The sequence below is a fragment of the Oncorhynchus masou genome, unplaced genomic scaffold (assembly GCF_036934945.1).
Source record: "Oncorhynchus masou masou isolate Uvic2021 unplaced genomic scaffold, UVic_Omas_1.1 unplaced_scaffold_5225, whole genome shotgun sequence".
NCBI lineage: Eukaryota > Metazoa > Chordata > Actinopteri > Salmoniformes > Salmonidae > Oncorhynchus > Oncorhynchus masou.
In genome coordinates, this window is record NW_027011633.1 from 2,953 (window position 1) to 17,500 (window position 14,548).

At 39.1% G+C, this 14,548-nt stretch overlaps 1 protein-coding gene across 1 annotated transcript; it reads right to left on the minus strand.

The window, feature by feature from the left end:
- Positions 1-431: 431 nt before the first annotated feature.
- LOC135535867 (protein tweety homolog 3-like) lies at positions 432-13,846 on the minus strand (the record flags this gene model as incomplete). The annotated part of the gene is made up of 3 exons (XM_064962286.1): positions 13,839-13,846; positions 1,847-1,958; positions 432-652 (listed from the first exon to the last, which is right to left on the minus strand). Coding segments are annotated over exons 1-3 (341 nt in total), but the record flags the coding sequence as incomplete, so codon positions are not given.
- Between the last annotated feature and the right edge of the window lie 702 nt (positions 13,847-14,548).

Below are 14,548 nucleotides of genomic sequence, written 5' to 3' on the forward strand. Positions count from 1 at the left end.
AGTATAGAAGAGGAAGGCAGGTCTAGTCCAGCAGATGGAACTATAATACCAACCCTGTATGGTACAGACAGTATATAAGAGGAAGGCAGGTCTAGTCCAGCAGATGGAACTGTAATACCAACCCTGTATGGTACAGACAGTATATAAGAGGAAGGCAGGTCTAGTCCAGCAGATGGAACTATAATACCAACCCTGTATGGTACAGACAGTATAGAAGAGGAAGGCAGGTCTAGTCCAGCAGATGGAACTGTAATACCAACCCTGTATGGTACAGACAGTATATAAGAGGAAGGCAGGTCTAGTCCAGCAGATGGAACTATAATACCAACCCTGTGTGGTACAGACAGTATATAAGAGGAAGGCAGGTCTAGTCCAGCAGATGGAACTGTAATACTAACCCTGTGTGGTACATGTATACAGGTGTAACTCACCTGTACCAGTCAAAGGCTTCCGTCTTGAAGGCCAGGTCTTCTAGGGAGATGTCAGAGTTTCCCCAGAAGGGGATGTCCACCATGAGTCTGACCAGCTCATCCAGCTGACCCTGGAGCTTCTGGACGATGGACACGTAGTCAGTCTGTTCCGAGTAGACCGTCTCCAACTGGACCAGACCTCCTTCCACTGTCTGGTTCAGAGACACGGCGCTGTCCGTCACCTACAGAGAGAGAGAGAGAGACACATTTGTGAGTGTTTTTTTGACAATCTGGAATGTGTTGAGAGGTAGAACGACAGTGGAGGGATGTTAGCCCTTAGTGTGGTAGGATGAAATTGGAGGGATGTTAGCCCTTAGTGTGGTAGGATGAAATTGGAGGGATGTTAGCCCTTAGTGTGGTAGGATGAAATTGGAGGGATGTTAGCCCTTAGTGTGGTAGGATGAAATTGGAGGGATGTTAGCCCTTAGTGTGGTAGGATGAAAGTGGAGGGATGTTAGCCCTTAGTGTGGTAGGATGAAAGTGGAGGGATGTTAGCCCTCAGTGTGGTAGGATGAAAGTGGAGGGATGTTAGCCCTTAGTGTGGTAGGATGAAAGTGGAGGGATGTTAGCCCTTAGTGTGGTAGGACGACAGTGGAGGGATGTTAGCCCTTAGTGTGGTAGGATGAAAGTGAAGGGATGTTAGCCCTTAGTGTTGTAGGATGAAAGTGGAGGGATGTTAGCCCTCAGTGTGGTAGGATGAAAGTGGAGGGATGTTAGCCCTTAGTGTGGTAGGACGACAGTGGAGGGATGTTAGCCCTTAGTGTGGTAGGATGAAAGTGGAGGGATGTTAGCCCTTAGTGTGGTAGGATGAAAGTGGAGGGATGTTAGCCCTTAGTGTGGTAGGACGACAGTGGAGGGGTGTTAGCCCTTAGTGTGGTAGGATGAAAGTGAAGGGATGTTAGCCCTCAGTGTGGTAGGATGAAAGTGGAGGGATGTTAGCCCTTAGTGTTGTAGGATGAAAGTGGAGGGATGTTAGCGCTCTGTGCGGTAGGATGAAATTGGAGGGATGTTAGTGCTCTGTGTGGTAGGATGAAAGTGGAGGGATGTTAGCCCTTAGTGTTGTAGGATGAAATTGGAGGGATGTTAGCGCTCTGTGCGGTAGGATGAAATTGGAGGGATGTTAGCCCTCAGTGTGGTAGGATGAAAGTGGAGGGATGTTAGCCCTTAGTGTGGTAGGATGAAAGTGGAGGGATGTTAGCCCTTAGTGTGGTAGGACGACAGTGGAGGGATGTTAGCTCTTAGTGTGGTAGAATGAAATTGGAGGGATGTTAGAGCTCTGTGCTTGTGTTTGGAGTATACGTGTGTGTGTGTGTGTGTGTGTGTGTGTGTGTGTGTGTGTGTGTGTGTGTGTGTGTGTGTGTGTGTGTGTGTCCCACCAGTTTGTCGACCCCTGCCACGGTGCGGTTGGCGTGCCGTAGAGAATACGCCAGGCGGTTGGCTCCATCACATGACTCCCCATTTCCATAGAAACCCACGGCGATGCCGGCACTGTGGAAAAGACAGGAAACAGGAAGTGTTATCGCATTGGCCAATATCAGACACACACACACACACACAGTCCAGCCTCTGTGTGTGTGTTTGCTGTTCCGTCACACACCAGCAGGAGACAGTGTGGAGTAGACAGACAGACAGACAGACAGACAGACAGACAGACAGACAGACAGACAGACAGACAGACAGACAGACAGACAGGCAGACAGACAGACAGACAGACACACAGACCCAATCTATCCCTACGGCTATAGGACAGCAGGAGACAGTGTGGAGTAGACAGACAGGCAGACAGACAGGCAGGCAGACAGACAGACAGACAGACAGACAGACAGACAGACAGACAGACAGACAGACAGACAGACAGACAGACCCAATCTCTCCCTATGGCTACAGGACTACCAGGAATCACACTACGGCTGGACAATGGCCGGGTCGCCAGACCACACATAATGTGATTATTCTGCAGCTCTGGCTCCAACACACCACACACACACACACACACACACACACACACACACACACACACACACACACACACACACACACACACAGTTCTCTCCCTCCATCCCTTGCCCCTCTTTTCTCATGCTGTCCCCCTTCTCCCCCTCTCTCTAAACAACAGCCTCACTCACATGGACTGACACCACACACACACACCACACCACACACTGCTTTGTTCAGGGGACCAGTGGGTTAACTGCCTGGTTCAGAGGAACAGTGGGTTAACTGCCTTGTTCAGAGGAACAGTGGGTTAACTGCCTTGCTCAGGGGAACAGTGGGTTAACTGCCTTGTTCAGGGGAACAGTGGGTTAACTGCCTTGTTCAGAGGAACAGTGGGTTAACTGCCTTGTTCAGGGGAACAGTGGGTTAAATGCCTTGTCCAGGGGAACAGTGGGTTAACTGCCTTGTTCAAGGGAACAGTGGGTTAACTGCCTTGTCCAGGGGAACAGTGGGTTAACTGCCTTTCTCAGGGGCAGAACGACAGATGTTTACCTTGTCAGCTTGAGAATTCGATCCAGCAACCTTTCAGTTACTAGTCCAATGCTCTAACCACTAGGCTACCTGCCGCCCCTATACTCTAACCACTAGGCTACCTGCCGCCCCTACACTCTAACCACTAGGCTATCTGCCGCCCCTACACTCTAACCACTAGGCTACCCTGCCGCCCCTACACTCTAACCACTAGGCTACCTGCCGCCCCTACACTCTAACCACTAGGCTACCTGCCGCCCCTACACTCTAACCACTAGGCTACCTGCCGCCCCTACACTCTAACCACTAGGCTACCTGCCTGCCTCTACACTCTAACCACTAGGCTACCTGCCGGTGATCACACACACACATCAGAGAGAGGGTGATCACACCCACATCAGAGAGAGGGTGATCACACACACACACATCAGAGAGAGGGTGATCACACACACACATGAGAGAGAGGGTGATCACACACACATCAGAGAGAGGGTGATCACACACACATCAGAGAGAGGGTGATCACACCCACATCAGAGAGAGGGTGATCACACAAACACATCAGAGAGAGGGTGATCACACACACACACATCAGAGAGAGGGTGATCACACACACATCAGAGAGAGGGTGATCACACCCACATCAGAGAGAGAGTGATCACACCCACATCAGAGAGAAGGTGATCACACACACATCAGAGAGAGGGTGATCACACACACACATCAGAGAGAGAGTGATCACACACACATCAGAGAGAAGGTGATCACACACACATCAGAGAGAGGGTGATCACACACACACATCAGAGAGAGAGTGATCACACACACACATCAGAGAGAGAGTGATCACACCCACATCAGAGAGAGAGTGATCACACACATCAGAGAGGTTGATCCTCCTCACTAACCAGTCCTCTGTTTGCCTCTTGTTAACTGTCTGTAATAATGTCTTCTATAGGTTAACTGTCTGTAATAATGTCTTCTATAGGTTAACTGTCTGTAATAATGTCTTCTATAGGTTAACTGTCTGTAATCATGTCTTCTATAGGTTAACTGTCTGTAATAATGTCTTCTATAGGTTAACTGTCTGTAATAATGTCTTCTATAGGTTAACTGTCTGTAATAATGTCTTCTATAGGTTAACTGTCTGTAATAATGTCTTCTATAGGTTAACTGTCTGTAATCATGTATTCTATAGGTTAACTGTCTGTAATAATGTCTTCTATAGGTTAACTGTCTGTAATCATGTATTCTATAGGTTAACTGTCTGTAATAATGTCTTCTATAGGTTAACTGTCTGTAATAATGTATTCTATAGGTTAACTGTCTGTAATAATGTCTTCTATAGGTTAACTGTCTGTAATAATGTATTCTATAGGTTAACTGTCTGTAATAATGTCTTCTATAGGTTATTAACTGTCTGTAATAATGTCTTCTATAGGTTAACTGTCTGTAATAATGTATTCTATAGGTTAACTGTCTGTAATAATGTCTTCTATAGGTTATTAACTGTCTGTAATAATGTCTTCTATAGGTTAACTGTCTGTAATAATGTATTCTATAGGTTAACTGTCTGTAATAATGTCTTCTATAGGTTAACTGTCTGTAATAATGTATTCTATAGGTTAACTGTCTGTAATAATGTCTTCTGTAAGTTTATTAACTGTCTGTAATAATGTCTTCTATAGGTTAACTGTCTGTAATAATGTCTTCTATACAGTTGCTGTCTGTAATCATGTCTTCAGGTTAACTGTCTCTGTAATAATATAACTTCATAGGTTAACTGTCTGTAATAATGTCTTCTATAGGTTAACTGTCTGCACAATGTCTTCTATAGGTTAACCTCTGTAATAATGTCTTCTATAGGTTAACTGTCTGTAATAATGTCTTCTATAGGTTAACTGTCTGTAATAATGTATTCTATAGGTTAACTGTCTGTAATAATGTCTTCTATAGGTTAACTGTCTGTAATAATGTCTTCTATAGGTTAACTGTCTGTAATTCTAATGACCGTTCAATAATGTTCTATATTTAACTGTCTGTAATAATATCTTCTATAGGTTAACTGTCTGTAATAATGTATTCTATAGGTTAACTGTCGTAATAATGTCTTCTATGGGTTAACTGTCTGTAATAATGTCTTCTATAGGTTAACTGTCTGTAATCATGTCTTCTATAGGTTATTAACTGTCTGTAATAATGTCTTCTATAGGTTAACTGTCTGTAATAATGTATTCTATAGGTTAACTGTCTGTAATAATGTCTTCTATGGGTTAACTTCTGTAATAATGTATTCTATAGGTTAACTGTCTGTAATAATGTCTTCTATAGGTTAACTGTCTGTAATAATGTCCTATAGGTTAACTGTCTGTAATAATGTCTTCTATAGGTTAACTGTCTGTAATCATATCTTCTATAGGTTATTAACTGTCTGTAATAATGTCTTCTATAGGTTAACTGTCTGTAATGTATTCTATAGGTTAACTGTCTGTAATAATGTCTTCTATGGGTTAACTGTCTGTAATAATGTCTTCTATAGGTTAACTGTCTGTAATAATGTCTTCTAGGTTAACTGTCTGTAATAATGTATTCTATAGGTTAACTGTCTGTAATAATGTCTTCTATAGTTAACTGTCTGTAATAATGTCTTCTATGGGTTAACTGTCTGTAATAATGTATTCTATAGGTTAACTGTCTGTAATAATGTCTTCTATAGGTTAACTGTCTGTAATAATGTCTTCTATAGGTTAACTGTCTGTAATAATGTCTTCTATAGGATTTAACTGTCTGTAATAATGTCTTCTATAGGTTATTAACTGTCTGTAATAATGTCTTCTATAGGTTATTAACTGTCTGTAATAATGTCTTCTATAGGTTAACTGTCTGTAATAATGTCTTCTATAGGTTAACTGTCTGTAATAATGTATTCTATAGGTTAACTGTCTGTAATAATGTCTTCTATAGGTTAACTCTGTAATAATGTCTTCTATAGTTAACTGTCTGTAATAAGGTCTTCTATAGGTTAACTGTCTGTAATAATGTCTTCTATAGGTTATTAACTGTCTGTAATAATGTATTCTATAGGTTAACTTGTCTGTAATAATGTCTTCTACAGGTTAACTGTCTGTAATAATGTCTTCGGTTAACTGTCTGTAAGGTTAATGTCTTCTATGGGTTAACTGTCTGCAATAATGTCTTCTATGGGTTAACTGTCTGTAATAATGTATTCTATAGGTTAACTGTCTGTAATAATGTCTTCTATGGGTTAACTGTCTGTAATAATGTCTTCTATGGGTTAACTGTCTGTAATAATGTCTTCTATAGGTTAACTGTCTCCCATAATAATGTCTTCCTTATAGGTTAACTGGCTGTAATAATGTCTTCTATAGGTTAACTGTCTGTAATAATATCTTCTATAGGTTATTAACTGTCTCTAATAATGTCTTCTATAGGTTAATTAACTGTCTGTAATAATGTCTTCTATAGGTTAACTGTCTGTAATAATGTCTTCTATAGGTTAACTGGCTGTAATAATGTCTTCTATAGGTTAACTGTCTGTAATAATGTCTTCTATCGGTTAACTGTCTGTAATAATGTCTTCTATAGGTTAACTGTCTGTAATAATATCTTCTATGGGTTAACTGTCTGTAATAAGGTCTTCTATAGGTTAACTGTCTGTAATAAGGTCTTCTATAGGTTAACTGTCTGTAATAATGTCTTCTATAGGTTAACTGTCTGTAATAATGTCTTCTATAGGTTAACTGTCTGTAATAATGTCTTCTATAGGTTAACTGTCTGTAATCATGTATTCTATAGGTTAACTGTCTGTAATAATGTCTTCTATAGGTTAACTGTCTGTAATAATGTATTCTATAGGTTAACTGTCTGTAATAATGTCTTCTATAGGTTAACTGTCTGTAATAATGTATTCTATAGGTTAACTGTCTGTAATAATGTCTTCTATAGGTTATTAACTGTCTGTAATAATGTATTCTATAGGTTAACTGTCTGTAATAATGTCTTCTATAGGTTAACTGTCTGTAATAATGTCTTCTATAGGTTAACTGTCTGTAATAATGTCTTCTATAGGTTAACTGTCTGTAATAAGGTCTTCTATAGGTTAACTGTCTGTAATAATGTCTTCTATAGGTTAACTGTCTGTAATAATGTCTTCTATAGGTTAACTGTCTGTAATAATGTCTTCTATAGGTTAACTGTCTGTAATAATGTCTTCTATAGGTTAACTGTCTGTAATAATGTCTTCTATAGGTTAACTGTCTGTAATAATGTCTTCTATAGGTTAACTGTCTGTAATAATGTATTCTATAGGTTAACTGTCTGTAATAATGTCTTCTATAGGTTAACTGTCTGTAATAATGTATTCTATAGGTTAACTGTCTGTAATAATGTCTTCTATAGGTTATTAACTGTCTGTAATAATGTCTTCTATAGGTTAACTGTCTGTAATAATGTATTCTATAGGTTAACTGTCTGTAATAATGTCTTCTATAGGTTATTAACTGTCTGTAATAATGTCTTCTATAGGTTAACTGTCTGTAATAATGTATTCTATAGGTTAACTGTCTGTAATAATGTCTTCTATAGGTTAACTGTCTGTAATAATGTATTCTATAGGTTAACTGTCTGTAATAATGTCTTCTATAGGTTATTAACTGTCTGTAATAATGTCTTCTATAGGTTAACTGTCTGTAATAATGTCTTCTATAGGTTAACTGTCTGTAATCATGTCTTCTATAGGTTAACTGTCTGTAATAATGTCTTCTATAGGTTAACTGTCTGTAATAATGTCTTCTATAGGTTAACTGTCTGTAATAATGTCTTCTATGGGTTAACTCTGTAATAATGTCTTCTATAGGTTAACTGTCTGTAATAATGTCTTCTATAGGTTAACTGTCTGTAATAATGTATTCTATAGGTTAACTGTCTGTAATAATGTCTTCTATAGGTTAACTGTCTGTAATAATGTCTTCTATAGGTTAACTGTCTGTAATAATGTATTCTATAGGTTAACTGTCTGTAATAATGTCTTCTATAGGTTAACTGTCTGTAATAATGTATTCTATAGGTTAACTGTCTGTAATAATGTCTTCTATGGGTTAACTGTCTGTAATAATGTCTTCTATAGGTTAACTGTCTGTAATCATGTCTTCTATAGGTTATTAACTGTCTGTAATAATGTCTTCTATAGGTTAACTGTCTGTAATAATGTATTCTATAGGTTAACTGTCTGTAATAATGTCTTCTATGGGTTAACTGTCTGTAATAATGTATTCTATAGGTTAACTGTCTGTAATAATGTCTTCTATAGGTTAACTGTCTGTAATAATGTCTTCTATAGGTTAACTGTCTGTAATAATGTCTTCTATAGGTTAACTGTCTGTAATCATGTCTTCTATAGGTTATTAACTGTCTGTAATAATGTCTTCTATAGGTTAACTGTCTGTAATAATGTATTCTATAGGTTAACTGTCTGTAATAATGTCTTCTATGGGTTAACTGTCTGTAATAATGTCTTCTATAGGTTAACTGTCTGTAATAATGTCTTCTATGGGTTAACTGTCTGTAATAATGTCTTCTATAGGTTAACTGTCTGTAATAATGTATTCTATAGGTTAACTGTCTGTAATAATGTCTTCTATGGGTTAACTGTCTGTAATAATGTCTTCTATAGGTTAACTGTCTGTAATAATGTCTTCTATAGGTTAACTGTCTGTAATAATGTCTTCTATAGGTTAACTGGCTGTAATAATGTCTTCTATAGGTTAACTGTCTGTAATAATGTCTTCTATAGGTTATTAACTGTCTCTAATGTCTTCTATAGGTTATTAACTGTCTGTAATAATGTCTTCTATAGGTTAACTGTCTGTAATAATGTCTTCTATAGGTTAACTGTCTGTAATAATGTATTCTATAGGTTAACTGTCTGTAATAATGTCTTCTATAGGTTAACTCTGTAATAATGTCTTCTATAGGTTAACTGTCTGTAATAAGGTCTTCTATAGGTTAACTGTCTGTAATAATGTCTTCTATAGGTTAACTGTCTGTAATAATGTATTCTATAGGTTAACTGTCTGTAATAATGTCTTCTATGGGTTAACTGTCTGTAATAATGTCTTCTATAGGTTAACTGTCTGTAATAATGTCTTCTATGGGTTAACTGTCTGTAATAATGTCTTCTATAGGTTAACTGTCTGTAATAATGTATTCTATAGGTTAACTGTCTGTAATAATGTCTTCTATGGGTTAACTGTCTGTAATAATGTCTTCTATGGGTTAACTGTCTGTAATAAGGTCTTCTATAGGTTAACTGTCTGTAATAATGTCTTCTATAGGTTAACTGGCTGTAATAATGTCTTCTATAGGTTAACTGTCTGTAATAATGTCTTCTATAGGTTATTAACTGTCTCTAATAATGTCTTCTATAGGTTATTAACTGTCTGTAATAATGTCTTCTATAGGTTAACTGTCTGTAATAATGTCTTCTATAGGTTAACTGGCTGTAATAATGTCTTCTATAGGTTAACTGTCTGTAATAATGTCTTCTATAGGTTAACTGTCTGTAATAATGTCTTCTATAGGTTAACTGTCTGTAATAATGTCTTCTATAGGTTAACTGTCTGTAATAAGGTCTTCTATAGGTTAACTGTCTGTAATAAGGTCTTCTATAGGTTAACTGTCTGTAATAATGTCTTCTATAGGTTAACTGTCTGTAATAATGTCTTCTATAGGTTAACTGTCTGTAATAATGTCTTCTATAGGTTAACTCTGTAATAATGTCTTCTATAGGTTAACTGTCTGTAATAATGTCTTCTATAGGTTAACTGTCTTTAATAATGTCTTCTATAGGTTAACTGGCTGTAATAATGTCTTCTATAGGTTAACTGTCTGTAATCATGTCTTCTATAGGTTAACTCTGTAATAATGTCTTCTATAGGTTAACTCTGTAATCATGTCTTCTATAGGTTAACTCTGTAATCATGTCTTCTATAGGTTAACTCTGTAATAATGTCTTCTATAGGTTAACTCTGTAATCATGTCTTCTATAGGTTAACTCTGTAATCATGTCTTCTATAGGTTAACTGTCTGTAATAATGTCTTCTATGGGTTAACTGTCTGTAATGATGTATTCTATAGGTTAACTGTCTGTAATAATGTCTTCTATAGGTTAACTGTCTGTAATAATGTCTTCTATAGGTTAACTGTCTGTAATAATGTCTTCTATAGGTTAACTGTCTGTAATAATGTCTTCTATAGGTTAACTGTCTGTAATAATGTCTTCTATAGGTTAACTGTCTGTAATCATGTCTTCTATAGGTTAACTGTCTGTAATAATGTCTTCTATAGGTTAACTGTCTGTAATAATGTATTCTATAGGTTAACTGTCTGTAATAATGTCTTCTATAGGTTAACTGTCTGTAATAATGTCTTCTATAGGTTAACTGTCTGTAATCATGTCTTCTATAGGTTAACTGTCTGTAATAATGTCTTCTATAGGTTAACTGTCTGTAATCATGTCTTCTATAGGTTAACTGTCTGTAATCATGTCTTCTATAGGTTAACTGTCTGTAATAATGTCTTCTATAGGTTAACTGTCTGTAATAATGTCTTCTATAGGTTAACTCTGTAATCATGTCTTCTATAGGTTAACTGTCTGTAATCATGTCTTCTATAGGTTAACTGTCTGTAATAATGTCTTCTATAGGTTAACTGTCTGTAATAATGTCTTCTATAGGTTAACTCTGTAATAATGTCTTCTATGGGTTAACTCTGTAATCATGTCTTCTATAGGTTAACTGTCTGTAATAATGTCTTCTATAGGTTAACTGTCTGTAATAATGTCTTCTATAGGTTAACTGTCTGTAATAATGTCTTCTATAGGTTAACTGTCTGTAATAATGTCTTCTATAGGTTAACTGTCTGTAATAATGTCTTCTATAGGTTAACTGTCTGTAATAATGTATTCTATAGGTTAACTGTCTGTAATAATGTCTTCTATAGGTTAACTGTCTGTAATAATGTCTTCTATAGGTTAACTGTCTGTAATCATGTCTTCTATAGGTTAACTGTCTGTAATCATGTCTTCTATAGGTTAACTGTCTGTAATAATGTCTTCTATAGGTTAACTGTCTGTAATAATGTCTTCTATAGGTTAACTGTCTGTAATAATGTCTTCTATAGGTTAACTGTCTGTAATAATGTCTTCTATAGGTTAACTGTCTGTAATAATGTCTTCTATAGGTTAACTGTCTGTAATAATGTCTTCTATAGGTTAACTGTCTGTAATCATGTCTTCTATAGGTTAACTGTCTGTAATAATGTCTTCTATAGGTTAACTGCCCTCACACATTTAGAACCATCAGAATAGCACTTCATTCTAGCACTTCATTAACTACACTACCCCCTGTTAAACCATGTGTGTGTGTGTGTGTGTGTGTGTGTGTGTGTGTGTGTGTGTGTGTGTGTGTGTGTGTGTGTGTGTGTGTCTGTGTGTCTGTGTGTGTGTGTGTGTGCGTCTGTGTCCACCCATTAAAAGAGTTCTGTGGTTTAATCAGAGTTCTATGATGGACCTCATATTGTTATACCACAGAGATGTAGGGAGGGAGGGAGGGAGGGAGGGAGAGAGGGAGGCAGGAATGCATATGCTAGACAATGGAAGGAAGAGGGAGGGAGAATCAAACAAATTCTCTCCCTCTCTCTTTCTCTCTTTAAGCTCTCTTCCTCACTCCGTTTATTCTCCCTGTTCTAATGCCTCCTTCTACCAGAGGATTTAATGACTTCCTCCATCCGCTTAGAGAGGGAGGGAGAGATGGGGAAAGAGAGGAGAGATGAGGAGAGATGGGGAGAGAGAGGAGAGATGGGGAGAGAGAGGAGAGATGGGAGAGAGGAGAGATGGGGAGAGAGAGGAGAGATGGGAGAGAGAGAGAGAGATGGGAGAGAGAGAGGAGAGATGAGGAGAGATGGGAGAGAGAGAAGAGATGGGGAGGGAGAGGAGAGATGGGGAGGGAGAGGAGAGATGGGGAGGGAGAGGAGAGATGGGAGAGAGAGAGGAGAGATTGGGAGAGAGAGGAGAGATGGGGAGAGAGAGGAGAGATGGGGAGAGAGAGGAGAGATGGGGAGAGAGAGGAGAGAGAGGAGAGAGAGGAGAGATGGGGAGAGAGAGGAGAGATGGGGAGAGAGAGGAGAGATGGGAGAGAGAGGAGGGATGGGGAGGGAGAGGAGAGATGGGAGAGAGAGAGGAGAGATGGGGAGAGAGAGGAGAGATGGGAGAGAGAGAGATACGAGAGATGGGAGAGAGAGAGGAGAGAGGAGAGATGGGAGAGAGAGAAAGACGAGAGATGGGAGAGAGAGATACATGGAGAGAGAGAGCGAGCGTGAGAGCTAGAGAGCGAGCTTTAGAGCGAGCGTGAGAGCGAGCGTGAGAGCTAGAGAGCGAGCGTGAGAGCGAGAGAGAGAAGGATATAGGTAAAAGCGTGTTCTCTCACTCCGTGAGGTCAGTGCTGCCTCAGAAACAGAGGAGTGTGTTTGTAAGTGTACATAGTGTGTGTGTAGTGTGTACGTAGTGTGTGTGTAGTGTGTATGTAGTGTGTGTGTAGTGTGTGTGTAGTGTGTGTGTAGTGTGTGTGTAGTGTGTGTGTAGTGTGTGTGTAGTGTGTGTGTAGTGTGTGTGTAGTGTGTATGTAGTGTGTATGTAGTGTGTGTGTAGTGTGTGTGTACATGTTTACACTGAGTGTATAAAACACTAGGAACATGACAGACTGACCAGGTGAATCCAGGTGAAAGCTATGATCCCTTATTGATGTCACTTGTTAAATCCACTTCAATCAGTGTAGATGAAGGGGAGGAGACGGGTTAAAGAAGGGGGAGGAGACGGGTTAAAGAAGGGGAGGAGACGGGTTAAAGAAGGCGGAGGAGACGGGTTAAAGAAGGGGAGGAGACGGGTTAAAGAAGGGGGAGGAGGCGGGTTAAAGAAGGGGAGGAGACGGGTTAAAGAAGGGGGAGGAGACGGGTTAAAGAAGGGGAGGAGACGGGTTAAAGAAGGGGGAGGAGACGGGTTAAAGAAGGGGGAGGAGACGGGTTAAAGAAGGGGGAGGAGACGGGTTAAAGAAGGGGGAGGAGACGGGTTAAAGAAGGGGGAGGAGACGGGTTAAAGAAGGGGGAGGAGACGGGTTAAAGAAGGGGGAGGAGACGGGTTAAAGAAGGGGGAGGAGACAACCTCTTAAGGATCAGCCCCCTTTTTTTTCAATTTTCACCTAAAATGACCCAAATCTAACTGCCTGTGGCTCAGGACCTGAAGCAAGATATGCATATTATTGGTACCATTTGACAGGAAACACACACAGTTTATGGAAATGTGAAAGGAATGTAGTAGAATATAACACAATAGATCTGGTAAAAATTAATACAAAAAAAAAATACAAAATTTGTTTGTATTTTTTTTCTACCATTTACATTTACATTTAAGTCATTTAGCAGACGCTCTTATCCAGAGCGACTTACAAATTGGTGAATTCACCTTCTGACATCCAGTGGAACAATCATCTTTGAAATGCAAGAGAAAGGCCATAAAGTATTATTCCAGCCCAGGTGCAATTTATATTTTGGACACTAGATGGCAGCAGTGTATATGCAAAGTTTTAGACTGATCCAATGAACCATTGAGTTTCTGTTCAAAGTGCTGTATCAAGTCGGCCCAAATGTGCCTCATTGGTTTATTGGTAACTTTACAAGTTCATAACTGTCCCCTCTCCTCAAACAATAGCATGGTATTATTTCACTGTAACAGCTACTGTAAATTGGACAGTGCAGTTAGATTAACAAGAATTTAAGCTTTCTGCCAATATCAGATATGTCTATGTCCTGGGTAGTGTTCTTGTTACTTACAACCTCATGCTAATCGCATTAGTCTACGTTAGCTCGACCGTCCCGAGGAAGGGACACCGATCCCAAATACATTTTAAAGAAGGATTTTTAAGGAAACATAAAATAAATCACAATATCAAACAATTAGTCAGATCAAAATTGGATTAGAGGCCAACAATGGAATAATATTAAAATCTATTTTTCCATGTAAATAAATAAAAAAGCCTACATGTCACAGTGGAGATGAAATGCCTACAGCCTACAGCCTACAGCCTACAGCCTACAGCCTCATGTCACAGTGGAGATGAAATGCCTACAGCCTACAGCCTCATGTCACCGTGGAGATGAAATGCCTACAGCCTACAGCCTTCAGCCTACAGCCTTCAGCCTACAACCTACAGCCTACAGCCTACATGTCCAACCCAAAGCTGATGAGAAGCCAGAAAACGGAGCCAAACTTTAATGGGACTTTAATGACATAAATATAATGAAGGATAATTCACATTAACGTCTAAAGGCCAGTCATGTCTGACTAATATAATGAAGGGTAATTATAGGAGAGGAGACCCTCTAGTCTAGGAGACCCTCCAAAAGAGCCTCTAGTCTAGGAGAGCCTCCAGGAGACCCTCTAGTCTAGGAGACCCTCCAGGAGAGTCTCTAGTCTAGGAGAGCCTCCAGGAGGGCCTCTAGTCTAGGAGACCCTCCAAAAGAGGCTCTAGTCTAGGAGAGCC